This window comes from Cannabis sativa, chromosome 2, assembly GCF_029168945.1.
Source record: "Cannabis sativa cultivar Pink pepper isolate KNU-18-1 chromosome 2, ASM2916894v1, whole genome shotgun sequence".
NCBI classification, from domain to species: domain Eukaryota; kingdom Viridiplantae; phylum Streptophyta; class Magnoliopsida; order Rosales; family Cannabaceae; genus Cannabis; species Cannabis sativa.
Window position 1 is genome coordinate 16,299,974 of NC_083602.1, and position 20,418 is coordinate 16,320,391.

Below are 20,418 nucleotides of genomic sequence, written 5' to 3' on the forward strand. Positions count from 1 at the left end.
AGAACTAATAATAATTGTGATTATAGTTTCTCTATGAGCTAAAGCAAAAGATAAATGCACAAATGCATTTTTTTTTTTACATCTAGCTTAATTTTACGTTATATAGCTTCACACTAAACATAACATTTATCCAATTATTAAAACCCTAAACCAACAACTAATTTATCAATTATTTTCCGCTTAAAATTTTATATGCATGAAAATTAATTGGAGAGAAACAAAGCATGGCCTAGAAATTACGTAGCATTTGATTGTAAGATTACCTGAACAAATGTATAAAACCGTGGAGAAGGGAAGGGAAGAAAAAAACTGCATATTCACTTATGGAATTTACAAGGCAGCTGCTTTCAACATGTAGCAGCAACCTACTAGGAATTTACATTTCTGACCCTCAATCCCCCACACACAAAAGCACTTAGGTAAAAAATGGAATACAAATCAAAAAGGGGGAAAAAAATTAAAATCGGAGACAAATTGGATAAAATGAGAAAACACAATCAAACCCCTCTTAATTCTCCTTCCTATACCCAAGCCTTTTAGCTCCTTTAGGAAGATGGAAGCCAACTCTAATTAACCAGTATGACCTCACAGTTACTCAAGCTCCAATCTAGAGAAAACCCTTTCATTTACATAAAGATTGTTTCAACAGGTCAGTGGGCCAAGTCCTCACTTCCAACGCCAACACTAGACTTGTCCATCGTGCGAACGTTGTATTGCTCATAAACTCTGGTGCGGTTCTCTGCCCACCATTGCTCTGCTTGTTTTTCACTAAATCGTTTTCGACTGCATTTTGAAGATAAAATTGAGTTAAGCGATAAGAAAAATTAGTTCTTGTTCTGGGTTGCATGTTTTAAGTAAAAATGATACATTTCAGATTATACATTGACTTGTGAGGACTAAACTAATTGAGACTGACTTCACGAGCTAACATAACCAAGAAATTCAATTTTAGTTAAGATTAGATGTAAAACCGAATGGATCATTAAAGTTTCAAAATGAGATTTTTAACCATAAATTTACTTTGCTTGAATAGCTCAGCATGATTTCCTTAAATGTTTTATAGGATCATCAGCACTGTCAACTAATAACATGCAGACGTGTTTTATAAGATATCTATCATGACGGTGGAAAAATCCCAACAATTACATACCTGAAGCGGACACGCTTGAGATCCTTGGCACCTCCTGGAAGAGAGGTAAGTGTAATGTAAACACCCGCTTCATCTTGCTCAACCCATTCATTATCATTACGAGATTCACTATCTTTTGTTCGGCTCCCATTTCTAGATGCTACATCTGAATGGCCTTGTTTATTATGACCTGAACTTCTATTACTGTTGGTAGTGGACCCATTACAATTCAATGGGACATTTGTTCCATTCGACTCTGAATCTTGGGATAATATTTGACCACTTAATCTTTCTACTGAAGGATTAGAAATATCACTAAAAACATGATCGGAGCCCAGAGAAGTGAGAGAAGGTGATTTAGTGTTACGGGATGCTCCAACAGGAAGTTTTTCAGCCATCTCCTTTAACTGTTACCATACAAGAAATTTAATGCATCATAAGCAAAATATTATCATGAAATATCTACCAATTTAACAACATCAAAATAGAAATAAGATCCATGTGACATAGTTATGCAAGTACATTATAATTAATAAATGTTATCCACCACAGATAATTGAAGGACGTAGCTCATTGAATAGAATGACTGAATACTAAATAAAACAAGATTCCAAATGAAACAAGACTCTCCCCCTGATAAACTAGATAAAACAACATTCATATTCACATAAAAACCAAACTGCTCAAAAAATGGATGAGTGTAGTTATGCACACAAATACGAAATATCCATCTTACTTGGGCTGTAAGTGACTTGATGACTTCCTTTGCTGCCTTACACTTGGCTGCCTCTTCCCCTGCACTTTCTCTTGCTTCCTTGAGCAGTTTAGTTGTTCTTTCCAGCTCAACTTCTTGAAGTTGTGCCTTCCGTGTAAGACTTTCAACCTAAGATAGATATCAAAAAAAGCAAAATAACATTAACGGATCAAGTGAATCCACAAGCAGACTCGTAAATGAATAAGAAGATCAGTGCATATACTCCTAACTAAAAGTACATCTACAATTGCTACTTGAGGTTGGGTCAAGAGGCTGGGTGTGAGTGTGTGCAGGCAGTGGGGTTGGTGGAGGTTCTTTGCTTGCCCTAAAACATTGTCATACTAAACATAATGTGCATATATTACTCTTCCCAAGAGTTTGTACTACGAAACTTATGGGAGTTTCAAACAGTCTAAAGCATAGAACATTTCATCTAGTCACTCAAAGCTGAAAAATCAAAGGGATGGCTCTTTTCCGTGAAAATTATGAGATGTTATATGAAGTTCACATACCAATCAGTGAGATAAAGATTGTAAAAGAGGGAGAGAAAAAGAATGCTAACACTACTCTATTCTGAGTATGAGAGATTATCATCGCTACTACATCTCCTATCTTTGAGAAATTATCATAGCTGCCTCAATCTTCTATAATTATTTCTTCAAAGCATATCTCCTAGATGAAAAAGCTTGGCCCTTTCACAAAAAGGGTTTGGGTAGAATCAGTAGTACAGGTTTTTTAAACTTTCTACATAAAGTCCACACTCCTTACTACCTTTTTAAAGATCTATACATTTAGCAAAGATAAAGCAAATGTATAAATTTTAAGAGAACATGGAAACTGTAAAGCTAAGTATTAACTTGTCTAAAATCATGCTACCTGTGTTCTTAGTTTCTTAACCTCCTGGCTGAGGCTCTCGTTTGTTCTTTTGGCATCATCTACAACAATCTTTGGTGATGTAAGTCCTCCAAGAGTTGGAGTTGGTGTTGTAGAACGAGGGGGGCTGGGCCGCCTTGAAATTGGAGATGTTGCTCGAGAAACAATTCTTGATCCGGGAACAGAAGCTGAGAAGAACTTCTTGGATGACCCAAAAACTGGATTAAAAGACTTGGAAATATTAAGAGCTCCCCATTGTGAACTTCCATTTGGAATAGGTGAGACCCGACTGCTATTAAATTCCAGTTTCTTGTTCTTCTTTGAAGACCGAGTTTCCACTTGCTTCAAGGATTCCATAGAAGAAAACCTAGCAAGTTGTGTTCGAGATCTTGAATCCAACCTCTCATCTTTATCAATGAACTCATTTGACCCCTGATTGATACTACCTCTTCTGCTCACAGAAGACTGAGATGAAGCATCAGTTTCAATATTTTTTCTTAGTTTGTTAAAACAACTATCACAAACACGATATGGTTTGTTGGGGTTTGGTGCCATGGAAGCCTTAAGAGACTTCTTACTGCTGCATGAATGGCAGAAAACAAGTCCACAATTATAACAATTATGGCGTTTTCTTTTGAAATTAAACGGTAGACGGCAACCAGAACACATAGATTGATCGATTCCTGACACCCACTTATGAAGACAAATAGCTGCAGTAAAATTAGTGCCACAAGCAATGCTTCTAACTTGCTTGTCTTTCAAGGCTTCAACTAAGGTAGGTGAATTTCGATCATCTATGTCCCCATGACCTAAACGACCATTTGCTCCCTTTCCCCAAGTGTAAACTTCAGTTCTTGAAGTCAAAACAGCAACATGATAAGCACCACAAGCTATTTCATCTACAAAACTCTTGGAAAGTTTACCTTCTACACGGGTTGGAAGCTTTCCATCAGCTTGAGGATTTCCCAACTGGCCACAAAATGGACTGCCCATCGTATAGACATGGCCTGATGTTGTAAGCGCAACTGTCAAACTATGTCCACAGGCAACTCGACAAAAATTTGGTTCAACAAGAGCAGCAACACAAGTAGGCACAAGCCTTGCTTCCTTGTCGCCATGACCAAGACGACCTTTATCACCATCTCCCCAAGTGAACAGCTTTCCTGAAGAACAGTTACTAGAACTTGAGTTTCCAACCATGACTTCCACAACGGCAGCAGTATGCCAAACACCACAAGCCGCTCGCACAGTACGGAGCCCCTTCAGGGACTCCACTTCTCTGGGTAAAGATACACTCATCCTATCTCCATGGCCCAAAACACCAAAAGTTCCATCACCAAAAGTGAACAATTGTCCAGCAGATGTCACAACAGCAGTGTGCCAGGGTCCGCAAGAGATAGACGACACATGAATGCCTTCCAAAGGACCGTTAACTCTTTTTGGCATCCAATGACTCACTTCATTTCCATGGCCAAGAAGACCAAAATTGTAAGTACCATCCCCCCACGTGTACAAATCACCAGAAAGAGTTACAGCACATGTGTGATACTCACCACAAGCTACAAGCTCAATGTTTGTATTACTTAAGGCATCAATAAGTTTTGGGTAAAATACATCAGAATCTACACCATGGCCAAGCCTGCCTCCAGATTCCTCACCCCAGGAGAAAACTTCACCTTGCTTTGTAACCAAAGAAGCATGTCTTCCACCACATGCGATGTGATGAACATCAAGGACTACTGCAGATTCTAAGGCTTTGGGCAAAAACGAATCCATTTTTCCTGCAAAAGTATTTCCAACTCTATGCATCCCACCACCCAAAACACCATCCCCTGTGCCCTCCCCCCAAATGAAAACGTCTCCCAAGGCATCACCATCATCATGACCAGAACCTTGGCTTGATGAACTAACAGCACTTGATAGACTGACTCTAAAAGCATCCATCTGCATTGCCTTCATATGACCATGCACACTATCTGAGCCTCCTGAAGACAAAGAATGGACTGAAGCACTTGCAGAATCAGAAGGGAAGAAACCCTTGGGAGGAACAGCAAATTGTATCACATCTGATAATGCCTTATCCAGACCATTTTTTGGAGGACTTTCATATGGACTATGGAGGCGAAGGTGATCTGAACCATCCTGGATTAGATAGACAGAAAAGTTAGATTAACAATCTTTTTTGTTTTGACCAGAAGTTACTTCATTTAATAGGCAAACAAAACACAGTCAATTGAGTACCCTTGCAAAGCAAAACAAGACCAAGCTCAAAACCTAATAATAAAAGGAGGACCTAAACTAGAAGAAAGGGGGCCTCCATAACACATAATTGTGGTACATTTAACTAAGTCACAGACTGCATATTTAGCTCAAAGGAAAACAGGGAAAAGATCTTTCACCTTCTGTAAGCTATCATTACTACCGAAGGGAGAATGCAAAGGAGAACTCCTCCTCGTGTATGTTCTAGGACTATTTGCCTCTGATGGGATTCCATCACTCCTAGACTCATTTCTCCATTTTCGATGATGACCACGGGATATCAATGCTTTTAAACCACTAAACCATACTTCAGCTTCATCTTTATCTTTGCAAATCTAGAAGAATGATAACAAGAGAATACAGTAAAGTTTAAGATGAGTTATCTAAAAACTAAAACCATACAGCAGTAATCAGGTCAGATAAGAACACATTTATTACCAAGTCCAGTGATCTATCATTATAGATAAGAGAAAATGACTGATACTCCTTCTCCGGCCGTGGATACCTTTGAAAGATTGGCTGGAAAAGGTGTAGACAGATTAAATTAAATTACTACCAAACAAAAAAAAAATCATCATTCATAAGAAGTTGACATCTGTTAAGGGAAGAATGAAATTGTGACAATGTAACACCTGTACAAGCACATGCTAAAAGATAAGAAAAGTATGCATACAAACATGATTGCTAAACACCCAACTACACAAGCCACAATATCTGATTAGAGCAGCTACTAGATTGATGAGAGAGCAAATGTTGCAAACCTAGAAAAATAGAAGTGTCCAACCAACTCATTGGGCATATTAAAGATCTTACTCAAATTAGCATTTTGTATCTGTCCTCACCTTTCTCAGTACAAAATGATCATGGTTGGTCAAGTTTCCAAATTTTATCAGATTTCATATTTAATGGATGAACACAATAGCTAAGCAATCTGTATCACATACTACAATGTAGAGGTGTAAAGAAGTTTGGTAACAGGTCACCAACTTCTGTTATTTACTAGTACAATGAATGTCAATCTTCATCCTCATCCACAACCATACCAATTCATTTAGAAATAACAGAGAAGAACCAGATGCTGTTAGCATCCACAAGTAGACAAACCTAAACAAAGGATTAGAAAATGAAGAAAGATTTGAAGAATAAAACATGTATCCGATAATAACAACCAGGGTGTATTTCAAATGTTTCTACCAATTTTAAAGTATCTGCTATTTTTAGAGAGGAGAATATAAATAAGAAAAGACTCCAACATTCATAAATTTTGTTGAAAACACATTACTTAATAATGTAGAGATAATCAAAGCATATATATGAACAAATCTCTCCTCTTTAAGTTACTATCACCCAAGAAAGACACTTACGGTGCGTTGCCCTGATATAATTCTAGAAACATGGCTCAGTTTAAGATGTTTCTCCTCCTTCCCAGAGAACCATATTAAAACAGACTCATCCTGAAAGCAACAAACCCCAAAAATAAGAATTACAAGTTTTAGTGGAACAATGTATAAATCTTGCTCTGCAACTAACCACAATAGCATAATTGCACACAAATTTAATACAGGGTAAAATAGCATGTCATTGAGCTCAATAGTTATTTTCAAAGTCATGATGTATTTGTCCTCAAATTGTGTACGCTCTGGCTTTTCATGTGCTGAAGTCAGGGTAATACAAATATCACGAATATTGGATAGTATTATGGGAATAGACAAAAGACTACAAATAGAAACATTTTCACGTGTGTATTGAGGATGATAATTATCATTTGAAATGAAATATAATTACAAACATAATATGATTATAAACTAATAGAAATAGTTTATAACAATATCCTACGCATTTTTAAGAAATTCTAAATAATTTATTGTACCGAAATAGGGCTCAAATTGTTTGTTGCACATGTATCCGTCATTTTTAACAAGTAAATTGTTTGAATCCTGATTTTGGCACAATAAATTCTTCAAAAAAAAAAAAATTGGAAAGGTGCGGAATATCTATTATAATTTATGTACACATTCATATACAAAGTTGGGATTATAACTATCATGGAGCAAAAAATGAGGGGATGCACCAGTAGTGCCATTTTCAGAGGAACTACTAAAGAATTTTCCAAAAATATATAAAATAGAGGACCTATATCAGCCAACCTACATAACATATAACATACAATATTAAGTTTGAAAATATCTCATAAACATATCTTTGAAAAGAGATCCACTGTAATATCACGTTTTTTTTTAATGTTCAAATGTATATTATTTTATTGCATGAGAAGAAACAGTAAAAAACATATATCCAGGATATATAATGGACACAGTAAAATTAACAAAATCATCCAAACATTTCTTAATATTTTGGAGAAATTTTGAAGGAAATAATTTTACACCATAATAATAATTATAATAATAAATTATTTTTCCTTACATGAGCAATATATCAATCCATTATACCAATATTTTAATTCGAGCGATTTGAGGATTATGACATTTGTAATCTTCTTCGGTGGAAGTGTAACCTAGGAAGATGCATTTGTGGAATCAAAGAACACACTTAGTACGATGAAGACCTAGCTTATGAGCATAGTTCCATAGGAGGTACATTCAAATGTTTTTTAGTAGATTTGAGAAAAGATGAGTATTATGATAAGAATGAAGAAGAGAGACAAGGTGATGCTTTAATACTCAAAAGGCATTCAGCTAATAAGATATGTCGCAATTAGGATAACTGCCCCCAGGATTGCTTTGGAACATAAGTTATAAAAATAAAGGACCAGGCTACTTCAAAGTGTCAATTTTCCCTTAGCATTATGGACGCTGATCAAATGAGATAAGTAACGATCATTAATGGGTTCGACCAATCTTAGCTTCCTCCAAGTAACGATCATTGAATTTCCAAAATCCCATTTGGAATAGGCAAACACTACTGGGAAAGGCATCAGTGAAGTATTACGGGCATACTTTTCCATGTAGATACAAGGTCATTAACCGTGACCAATATAGGAAATTAAGGCCATTTAGATTGTGAATGGTGATTTGAAGAGAAGGAATATCAATGGATAAAGATGCTGAAATAGTGTTGAAAGAGTATGAGAAATAGAAGAGTTGTCTACTTTGGTGGTTTGTTCACTACTTTTGGCCATTGTTAAGGAATGAAGAAAAGGATTCTCCAGCTATGGGTTAAATTAGGAAAAGTGCTCATGCCTATCAGTAGGCCATTCTACAACACATCTCTGTAGAGGAAAAATAAGAACTATCTAAACCTAGACTTAAGGAATCTAACTAAGAAACAAGAAGTAAGAAATTAAATTTAAATAATAAAACAGATTTAGTTATTTTCTTTGGAAGATATTTCCGAAAATTTAAATTATTAAAATACATATCTTCCAACACAAATCATAGTTGCAAGAAGAGTCGTTATTGTATTCGAGGATACCTATCTCTTCTTTCTGATATTCAAAATAAAGGCTTGTTTCTATCAAATAACAAATAGCAAATAGTAATAATGACTAACCAGGGGAAACAACTCACGTATATACTTACTGCTGGAAGAAAAAAGAACGTAATAAAACATAACAAAGAAAAGTTCAGAAACATGATAGCATTTGAAGTAGAACATCAAGAATAAACTTACATTAGAAAGACGAAAGGGACAAAACTTGGGTTTCCCTCTTCTCCCATACTTGAGCAAGCATGCTCCTTTCTTCAAGGCAGTAATGGCCTGTCGTATAGAAAATCACATTCGTAATTTATGCATATTCATCATTTTTGCACATGGAGAAGAAACTAGAAGCAAACATATTAGTGACGACTAACGAAGTAATAATGACAATAGCAAGTTATTTGTACTGCAAATTAAATACAAATAGTCAAGATCACTATGAAAACAAAGAGTATTGCGGAGTATTACCATGGGCAAGAGCTACAAGAGATTCAACATATTAGAATTATTACATTTAAATGTTATACCATAAACTTTGGCTATTTCTTACTCGTTAAATGTCTTTTTACTATTATTATTTGAGCTATTTTTGTGGCAATACTATTGTATAATTGGAACAAATTTCCTCTTACTCAGTCTTGTATCCTGATTAATGAAAACTCCATTTGGTGAAACAATAACCCATAATAGGAAATCATTTTGATTAAATATACAGGTAGGTAGGGAGCTATACAATATCACTGATATCAGATTCCTGAACAATCATGCATGAGAAATATAATTTTTACCAAATAACGAAGGCACAAAAGTCAGCACAAATTAAAAGAACAAAGGTTTAATATCTAAGAGTGGCCTAGCATCAAGTATTTTCAGGCTCTTGCAATAACTTAATCTGTGTCACCGCACTCCCTAATAAACAAAGAATCACAATTTAATTCTTCAAACTTAACATATCACAGAAAGCAATATAGCTAACCGCCCTAGATGGCAACCAAAGGATAGAATTTATGTCACCAGAATCAACAAAAGTTACATTTGGAAAAGCGAAATGACCAATTAAATTGAGGTTTACAGTATCTTCTTCACTGATTTAAACGATTTCTATAATGTAAAATATCAAGCTACCGACATTTGCATCCAAACAGGCAAAGAACAAAAACAATCCGTAAATGAATATGAATATTACCTGCTCAATATCCCTCTCAACGGGACCAGTCCTGCTAAGATCCGAAGCCATTCTATCCGTCCGCGACATTACGCGATAAAGCGTGTTTTTCAGTGAAAATAAAACCCTAAATCTAAAACCGAATTTGGGAAAGAGACATGCTCAATGCCGAACACCGCCATTTAATCATCAATCACTAGCTGAAACTCCAACTCAAACCCTGAATTGGCACACGCAAACGGTCCCCAATCGTCAAAAACGCCCGAATCAGCCAACATAACCACTCGTTTCGGACTCGAATTCGCCCAGCTACAGCTTCCAAAACTGTTCTAACACTGTAAAGCCGAAAAAGACTTCGAATCGCTGAATGAAAAAGGTAAAGCCTAGTGCGGCTAAACTGAAGAAAGAAAGGAAAAAAAAAATATGGAAAACCCTGAGCTGAACGATCAGTGAGGCTTCCGAACTGCGAAAATTTCAAAAGTGGAAGCGAAAGAGATGAGATTGAGTGAGTCCACTGATTCCGATAATTCCGGAAAGCAAGCACAAAATCGTTGAGTTGTTGAGTCGCCGAGTTACCGAGTCACTGAGCTCGAGAGCGAGAATCTGGGCAAGAAAGTACGTGAAAAGGTGGGAAAATCTAGGAAAACTATGATCTGATTATCAGTTGCAGAAGAGAGAGAGAGAAAGAGAGGTATTTTTTTTTCCACCTAGAGAGTGGTGGAATTTTTTTAATTTTTGTTTTTATTGTTATTGTAAAGAGAAAGAAAGAAAGAAAGAAATAAAGCAAAAATAAATGGATTTTAATAAAAAAAAACAATTATAAATAATAAATAATAATATTAATAATAAATGGTTGTATCTTCGTCGTTTATGGCTGCGAGCTGAAAATAAAAATATAAAAGGAAAGCAAAAGAGAAGAGGAAAAGGATAATGGCCGTCGTTTTACGTTTAATTTCCATATTGACACTTCTCTTTTAAACCCATAATAATTCTTCTTCTTCTTCTTCTTCTTCTCCCACTTACATATTTGCTGTCCATTTTCTTTTTCTTTTTCTTTTTCTTTTTCTTTTGTGTCCTGTCAGTGTCAGCTTCTTAACAAAAATTGGAAGAAAAAAAAATAATTAGTTTGATAATGACTTTTTATTTATTTATTTATTTATTATTAATTTATGGTTAGTTTTAATTTTAATTTTATCCAGGTGATTTAAGTTGTATGAATCAGTATCACACTCAAAAAAAAAATTATGAATCGACCATTGGCTCCATATTTCTTTCCTTAAAAAGAAGGATTGAATTCATATTTTTTTCCTCTCAAAACGACCTTATTTCCTTCCTTTTCATTAATTAGATTCAATTTTTATTTTTAATTCAATTTTAGTTATTCCCAAAAAAAAAAATTACTTCATATTCTATTTTTTTAACTTTTTTTTTTTAATTTACGGTTTGAATTTTTAAAGTAGTTGCAGCACTAGTTGCAATAGGAGTTTCTATACGAATTATATACAATTTAGATTGCAGCGCTGGTTGCAATAGGAATTTCTATGTACAATTCTGTAAAAATAAAAAAATAAAAAAAATAAAAAAAACATATTCACAAAATAATTAATTTAAACTTATTGTACAATCTAATTGAATTTCTAAAGTGCACTATATGTAAAAATATTCAAAATAAATGGTGGCTAGTTAAGGCCCTTATTAAAGCTTAATGAAGAGAGTAATTGTCCCTCAATAGTAAAGTGATGAAGTATTGGCCTTTGACGCCTAGGTCACAAGGGACGTCGTGGTGGTCATTGTTTAGCTTGAACAGGTTTAGAATGCTCCAAAGTACCTCATTATTCTCGAATATCCATGAATTTTAATGAATTTCTCCAATTATTTTCCAATGAACTAGGACCTTAATTCATGGATAGGTTTTATTGCTAGGTTTTGATAGATTTATTGCTCTTGATATTCTTGAATAGGTTTTATTAGGGCTGAACATTTTGAACGGGTTTGACCCGAACCCGAGCAACCCGCCCGAACCCGAACTAGTGAACCCGCAAAAAATTTTTTTAAAAAAAGTTTCGGGCGGGTTGGGTTCAACCCGGTACCCTTCGGGTGGGTTGGCGGGTTGAGATTTTAGGGGTACCGGGTTTCGGGTTGAACCCGCGAACCCGCCCGCCAACCCGGTTTATAAATATATTATATATATTTTTTTTATTACTCTTTATATATATATATATATAATATGGACTTTAGATTTTTATGGACTATGGATATTGGATATGGATGTATTTTGAAATATTTTAGTTTTCACTTTTATCATGATTCATGAACATGAATATGAAGTTTGGTTTGAATCTTTGATAAATAGGTTGTTTGTTTGTTGGTTGGATTGATTATGTATTTTTTTCTTCAATAATAGATACTATGAACAAATTGTTATATTATATATGCTTAATTTAATAAATAAAAAAAATAATTATTTGAATAAAAAATTAATTTTTTTTAAAGAGTTGACCGAGTTGACTGAGTTGACCGGGTCAACCCGCCAACCCGCTAAACCCGACCAACCGAAACCCGCCAACCCGTGACCCGCCAACCCGCCAACCCATGCCCTATTCGGGTCCGGGTTCGGTTTCAATTTTTTGAACCCGAAACCCGTGAACCCGAAACCCGCCAACCCGAAACCCGGTAAACCCGCCCGATGTTCAGCCCTAGGTTTTATTGCTTTTGATATAATATGTTTTTCCTTTTAAAACACATATTTCTTTCTTTTTCATTAATTAGATTAAAATTTTCTTTTAATTCAATTTTAATTATTTTTCCCCCACAATAAAAATAGATTTAGTTATTCTTAATTTTAAACTAAGAGAGTTCACAAAATAATTAATTTAAACTTATTGCGCAATCTAATTGAATTTATAAAGTACACTTGTGTGTACAAATATTCAAAATAATATTCACACTTCAAAATGGTGGCTAGTCAAGACCCTCACCAAAGCTTTAATGAAGATGGCAACATCACCACTCGATAGTAAGAAACGAGATGATGAAGTATTAGTATTTGAAGCCTAGGTCACAAGGGATGCCGTGGTGATCATTGTTTAGCTTGAAAATGTTTAGAATACTCAAAAGTACCCCGCGTATTCTTAGATCTCCATGAATTCCAATGAATTTCTCCAATTATTTTTCAATAAACTAGGACTTTGATTCTTGGATAGGTTTTATTGTTTTTGATATCCTAAGTTCAACCATGCCCTTGCATTTGAGTTTTAACGATGGTGGGGGTTAAAAAATGCTCGATAAACTCTGGACTGTCGCAATTTTGACGAATTGATTCTCCTAAGTGGCAGAGAGTGAAGTCTTGGGTTTGTGGGGTCTAAGATTTCGACGACTTTTGGTCCTTTTGGTTAGGGGCGCATGGCGCATTGGAAGGTGGTAATAGTTGGCTTGTATGAGCTCAGGAAACATGTTGTGAAATAGACTAACAGGTGGGGAGGGGGTGAGAAAAGAAATCGAGAGTGAGAGTTAAAAAAAATAGGTTATCTAACCGTGTTTATTAATTTAATTACTAATTATTTTTCTTTTTTTCTATACCCAATTTTCACAAAAGATAAATTAATTATATACACATTATTATTCTTCCATGAGGGCCCACAAGACAAGAATACACCTTGAAGATATGAAGGCCAAGAGAAAAATTTGACCAAGCAACAAAAGACGAAGTGGAATGCCACGTGGCAAAAAAGATGCCATATGTGACTATTGGCCTAAGGGGTTGTCAATGGTTGCACATCAAGGGTTTTTCTCCTAAGGCTTGTTTCTTCAATATTTCAAGAAAGGGTATTTCACTTTAAAACCCTTATCTAGGGCTGAACATTTAGACCCGCAAACCGAGAAAACCCGACCGCCTGCCCCGGCCCACTAACCAAAAAACCAAAAATTTGAAAACCCGTGTGGTCGGGTCGGGTTCAACCCGAAAATACCCCCACACGAGTTTCGGAATCGGGTATAGTAAATTGATTTTTTTTCGGGTTGTAACCCGTAACTTGAGGAGCAACTTTAAATTTTTTTTTATTTTATTAAAAACTTAATAATATATTAATATTAAAAACTTTTTAGACTTTATTATTCAACAAAAATGACTATTCGAAGCAAACAGTAAACCAAGAGTCACCTCCCTCATGAGTCAGTAAAAATTGTACTGTACAATACAATTGACACAGACTTTATTTTGTACAATAGTGAGTCAGTACAATACAATAGACACAAGCGGTCAAACACAATACAATAGTCACTAGTCAGTACACCAAGAGTCACCTCCCTCAAGCTTCTTCTTCTCCAAGGACGGCGACGGACGGACGACTGCTTCTCTTCTTCGGCGGGGTCGCATCCAAGCGGTGGACAGTCTGGCGTCCCTAACATCCAAGTCCAAAGTAAACTCGTCCGAAAACTTCTTCTTCTCCGAGCCTCGAAGTCCGAGGTGGTGACTTCACCGGCTGGCCTGGCGACTGGCGAGGTAATACGTTGACGATGATGTTGCACTGTCACTGTGTGGTTATGTGTGTGTACATTTTTTTTCTTCCTTAACTTCTTTATTTATTTATTTATTTCTTTTTGTTTGTATGTAATCAGGAACATACAGTATATATACAGTAACAATAGACTATTGGATAGTTGATAGTGGATACATATAGTGGATAGTGGATAGTTTAGTTTAAGTTTTGAATTGAATGTCATTTTTGTAAGGAAAACTTACAAACAAAAATATTAATAATAAAAAAAATATTAATTATTAAAAAAAGTCCAACTAATGTTAAAAAAAATGGTATTTTTAAAAATTAAATTTTATTTCATCCCGTTAATTAAACATTCGGGCTCAACCCATAGGACCCGAACCCGGCTACACCCAACCCAAAAAAACCTGCCCTGATACCTGGCGCACTCGCATACCCGAAAATTAGGTTCGGTTATGCTTTTCCAAGACCCGAAGCCCGAAAACCCAAAAACCCGACCCATGTGCACCCCTACCCTTATCTGAGAAGAATTTCCACGAGAGGACTAAAATGCTTCACTTATTTGAAATAAATAAGTACAAAGGACAAAGATGATATCATCAAAAGCTAGAAGTAAATGCCACATGCGACCACTGACATCTCTAATGTTAGTGGTCACATGCCATAAGGAAACATGGTGATTTAAAGTAACTCAAACTTGCACCAAAAGCTTAGCCTTTAAGTCAATGGTCGTAGAAGAAGACAAAAAAAGTGTTAGAACTTATTTTATCAGGATCTTAATTTATTAATCATGTATGTTTGATTGTCACATAATAATCTATCATCCTAAAATATGAAATACTCAAAATGATCTATCAAATAACACATAAGAGATTAGAAATCCTTATATTGGTTGCAGCATAAATAATATGACTCCTTCAGTTCAATTACTCAAAACCTTGATTCACGTTTGGTAACAGAGTATTGCCAAATAATAAACCTGAATTCTCCTTCCTTAACTTGAAAAGTAACAATTTTTCATAATTTTTCATAAAAGTCTGAGTATCATCTTGAATAGTGTGGACTGATACTAAACTCATCTTTTGAACACATTTTGAGAGAGAAATAGGCATAGTGTTTTTTGAATTAGAGAAAGAAGAAGAAGAGAGTTATTTTGACATAGAATTAGGGTTTTCTAGCATTATGAAGCTCTTTCTCATCATCCTCTTCATATAGCCTACTTAGGGTTACTTTTAGATGAGATGGACCAAAATAAAAATAATTGGGCTTAAAATTAACCCTATGGCCAAATTCTACTTAAGGAAACCCATAAATTTGATTTTTCCACTTTATTGCAATTTAATGAAACAATGTGTCTTTTCCTATTTTATTACTTATCTCTTCTAATTATTTAAAATCTAATTTTAATATAATAATAATTATCAAATAAAATATAATTTAAATACATTTATTAAATAGACACACAAAGTGTACTAATTAACAAATAAACTCATATTTCTCTTTTCTTCTCAAAATGGCTCAAACTTGGTAAAAATTCTCAAATAAGATATAGTCTACTCTCGAATTCTAATTGACTTATTAAATCAATTAATTGAGTCTGAAAGATGATATTATCCCAGACAATATAGGGACCATGAGCCTATGTAACCAAGCTCCTAATAAGTAGATTCAAAATTTACTAAGTAAATTTCTTAGCTTATTATTTCCTCATCACTCCACTATAGATACGAAATTGTACTCTTGATTACATATAACACTCTATATACCAAATATAGCTATAAATTATCCATTTTTACAATCTAAACATTAATTGATCCTCTATAGACGATTTACATTGAGTAGGGATAAATTTACTATTTTACCCTTCAATGTATTTTATCCTTAAAACACTTAGCTACTTGTAAATGATATTTTAGTAAACTAATGTAATTACTAAAATGAGCACTCTATCATTGTTGTGTTTAGCCAAGCTCAAAGGAAACCATTATTTCACTTTGAATTTATAGAAGCTATAGATTCCATATCTACGATCAACGCTACCACTCAATTGTACTACCGAATTTCCAAGATGTAAGTATGGGCTAGTCATACGGGTAAGCGGGTCACGAACAAGTCAAAGAACTCGTATAGTACAATTAAGCTAGAACTTAACCATCTCAGGATTGAGATCAATTAGTCTAAGATCGACTAAGTGACATCGACTTAGAAAAGACTTAATGGTAAGTTTATGATATCTTTTACACTGTCAATATCAGTCCAATCTAATCTATTGTCGATACATTTGATACAAGTTTACTTTGCTAATGCCTTAGAAAGGACATTACTTATACAAGTGTAATTAAAATAACATCGTTGATTATCACGTCAGCGTAAATCTAATGCACTAATAAATTGTGGGACTAAATAGTTTGAAGCATATGCTCATAATTATTTTCTACTGTATTAACAACACAATAATCATGAATAACTATATTTCGAGATTTAATAGAATTTATATATTAAACATATAATTGTAGAGGGTCAAATATATAATTATGGAATTCGGGCACTAGCAACTTATCAAGAACAAAGAGAGAGACAAAAGTTCAATTGGGAGCACTGGTGGAGTGCCAGCCAAAGGGACTCTAACGCTCAAGTCAGTCGATTGCAATAAAAATAACAATAACAGAAATAAATGAAACGTAATGGTATTCAGATGGATGAGTGGACGAGTAGACGGATGAGTGTAAGTAAAACAACATCGTTGATGCACTGATAAATTGTGGGACTAAATAGTTTGAAGCATATGATCATGATTATTATCTACTATGTTAACAACACAATAATCATGAATAACTATATGTTCGAGATTTAATAGAATTTATATATTAAACATATAATTGTAGAGGGTGAAATCTATAATTATGGAATTCGAGCACCAGCAACCGTCAAGAACAAAGAGAGAGACAAAAGTTCAATTGGGAGCACTAGTGGGGTACCAACCAAAGGGACTCTGATGCTCAAGTCAGTCGATTGTAATAAAAATAATAATAACAGAAATAAATGATACGTAATGGTATTCGGATGGATGAGTGGACGAGTAGACAGACTGACTGAATGAACAAATATGGTGGTAAAGCTTAAGGGAAAAGTTTAGAAAGGATGACTATCTGCTTGAGCAAGTGAGTAGTAGGAGTATCGAATGTTCGATTCCCTGCTTATGCCGTATAGTTTCTTTTATCGTGTTCTCTCAGTGTCGTTGCCCTCCATCCACATCACCCATTGGACTCGTTCAAGTTGATTGCTTTCCTAATTTTATGGGAGCGGTAACCGTCTTTCTAACTGGTTCAATATCTACTTGGTTCCACTCGTTTTGCTAACTGGCCAGACTCAAACTCGATTATGGGGTTAACTGGCTCATGACCCATAAGCTCACCTATTTGTCTATTTTAAAGCTCAGTGAGTTTGTCTGGCTATCTTATTTGGCCTAATAATATTAGGTTCATTACTAATGGGCCCGTCTGACTTGTATATTGGATTTCTCAAACATGTTCTAAATATTAAGTAACTTTTTACCTTTACAATTTGCCCCTCCCTCTCTAAAGAGTTAATAATATCAAATTAGGTGCTACTATTGAATAACCTGGGTGCTAGCCAAGTGGTCTACCTGCCTAAGTCAAGCGGTGTACCCATATCTTGCTGTTTGAGACAAGAAAGTTGCTTGAATGGTTCAAGCATGGTGGTTAAGTGGTCCTTGCCGCATGCGTGTATGTGGCTGTCTTGGCTGAGTAATGTTTATGTGAACAATTAGTTCTTCAAGAGGACTCTTATCTAGGCTAAATCGTCTTGTTGGTTTAACCAGTTAGACATATGTTTGAATATAAATTGCTTATAAAAGCCATATGTTGGGCCAAATAAAAATATTTGGCTATCTATCTCAAAATATGAGATGAGAAGAGTAGATAGACATACATATATATATATATATGTGGTATAAGAAAATATACATTTAGTTGCGTAAGGATATAGATATATATATGTTGTGAGGAGATAGACATATATATTGTAAGGAGATAGATATACATATATATGTAGTGTAAGGAGATGGATATGTAGATAAATATTGAGAGGAAATAGATATACATTTTATATATCTATGAATAATGGGAGGAGATAAATATATATGTAAATAATAGAAGGAGATAAACATGTATGTAAATAATTAGTGGAGATAGACATGTATGTAAATAATGAGAGGAGATAGACATGTATGTAAATAATTAGTGGATATAGATATGATGTAAATAATGGGAGGAGATAAACAGGCATAGTATGTTTATAATTAATGGAGATATACATGTATGTAAATAATGGGAGGAGATAGATAAGTGAGACTTGTGTGTTCATTTGTCTAATTTAGTTTTTTTTTTTGGTAGCTAACATCATCTAGCTTGTAGATTGCTCTAAAGTTGAAGTGATGTGTGCTTCTTGTCCCTTTTGTCTAATTGTTGTTTGAAGACACATATTTGACTACCATATATATATATATATATAAAAAAAATAGTCACTCTATCTAAATGTACATTTACATTCAAAAGGTAGTTAGGTGGACCGTGGAGTAAAAGTAGCATTGAGTATGCTTTTCTTCACTTGGTCCGAATATATGTATATATGAGTCTCATGTTTTCTATTCAAGTGACATATATGTGAGTAGACCATCCAACCTTACTGTGTATATGTAATATGAAGGCAAGAGGCCATCGTAGAGAGTACCATTATTTATATATATGTTGAGTGTGATGTTCGTCTATCTAACTCACATTACATGTTTACTACTTGAGCATCATAACTTTACTGATAAACAAATTATATATTATTATGACTAAATGAGCACCATAAAATGTGTGTTTTGTGAACATATATATTATTTAAATATATATATATGTATGAACTTACCATCATGTAATTAAAGATAGTATTTTGTACCCAATAGTTGATTTTACCCTTTCATATATTACTATTACTATTGACTTCTAGATGAGTAACATTTTTCACTCATCCACTACCTTTTTTTGGCTATAAATATGAGGAGTTACCATCATTCTTGCTCACATTTATTGGAAAACTTGGTGAAGTGAGACTTGGAGTCTTGGAAGGAGGCTTTCAAGAGGTAAGTTTTCTAAATTCTCTCATTTTGAATGTTTTTGTTTTGTTCTTCATGTTCTTGTGCATGTTCATACTTATTTTAATGGTATGGATGAGTAAATATATTTTACTTGTTGTATGTTTGTGTTTGTGTTTGTGTTTGATCTTTGTGGGCAGTAAAAATTTGTACTTTTACTGTTTGTCTTCGTATAATAGTAAATGTGATTTGAGTTGTGATTGTCTGGCTAGCTAAAATATTATCTACCCTTTGGTTAATTAGAGGACCATAACTGGTGGTCTATTTAGAACATGTATTATCCAATTAGTGAGCATTAGTAAGGTATTTGTTTGTATGTCTAGTTGTTTTTTTCACCTTGAGCTTCGATATATATATATTTTTATTTTATCTAACCGACGTTTTGCTTTCCATATATTTGTGTTTTTGGTGAACTCACTCTTAGTCCAATGTTTTAGCTCTAGGTGGGTTTTTTGCTATGTCTAGCAACAACCATAATAGCCGTGCTACTTCATCTAATAAGACGACTAGTTTTTCTAACGATACTTCAAACATTTCTACTGGTGTTGTAACACCCTAATACTAAGGCACGCTACAGTGCTTTTCCAATTACAGTGCTATCTTTGCTAATCAAAGAATTTTTTCGAAAAACATGTCAAATTAAAACTTTTTATAATAAATACTAAACTTTATAATTTACATAATTATTTACAAACACCGGGATCCCGTTTTTAAACTTTTATACAAAATATGCCAAAATACAATATCCAAGTCGCACAGCGACTACAACATAAAATCCCCAGATGTCTCGAGACCGAACACTCCAGGTCACGCTACCACGACATGTACAATCCCATCCAAGCTAGGCTCACTCCTGTTCAGCTTTCACCTTTCCTTTACCTACACATAGAACAGACTCAGTAAGAAAAGCATATAACATATCATATAATACTTACTTTTATCTAGGCGCCCATACACCTATTTACAAGGCTTAACAGATGAGTAAGAACGTTCTACTAAGGATACGACCATGTACCATGTACCACATGCACTCAGTATACCTTCGTACTAGTGTAGGTAGGGTATGGACCGCACCTTGAGTACTATTAAGTGTTGTACCACAGACACCTTGTACCTTTCCGTACAAGTGCTTGTAACACC

At 34.6% G+C, this 20,418-nt stretch overlaps 1 protein-coding gene across 1 annotated transcript; it reads right to left on the reverse strand.

The window, feature by feature from the left end:
- Positions 1-225: 225 nt before the first annotated feature.
- LOC115718677 (PH, RCC1 and FYVE domains-containing protein 1) lies at positions 226-10,589 on the reverse strand. Its single transcript, XM_030647500.2, has 9 exons — positions 9,640-10,589; positions 8,646-8,732; positions 6,380-6,469; positions 5,454-5,534; positions 5,156-5,350; positions 2,760-4,898; positions 1,866-2,012; positions 1,151-1,536; positions 226-783 (listed from the first exon to the last, which is right to left on the reverse strand). The coding sequence occupies exons 1-9, from the start codon at positions 9,706-9,708 to the stop codon at positions 651-653; spliced, it is 3,327 nt and encodes a 1,108-aa protein (XP_030503360.1). The 5' UTR covers positions 9,709-10,589; the 3' UTR covers positions 226-650.
- Positions 10,590-20,418: the final 9,829 nt, after the last annotated feature.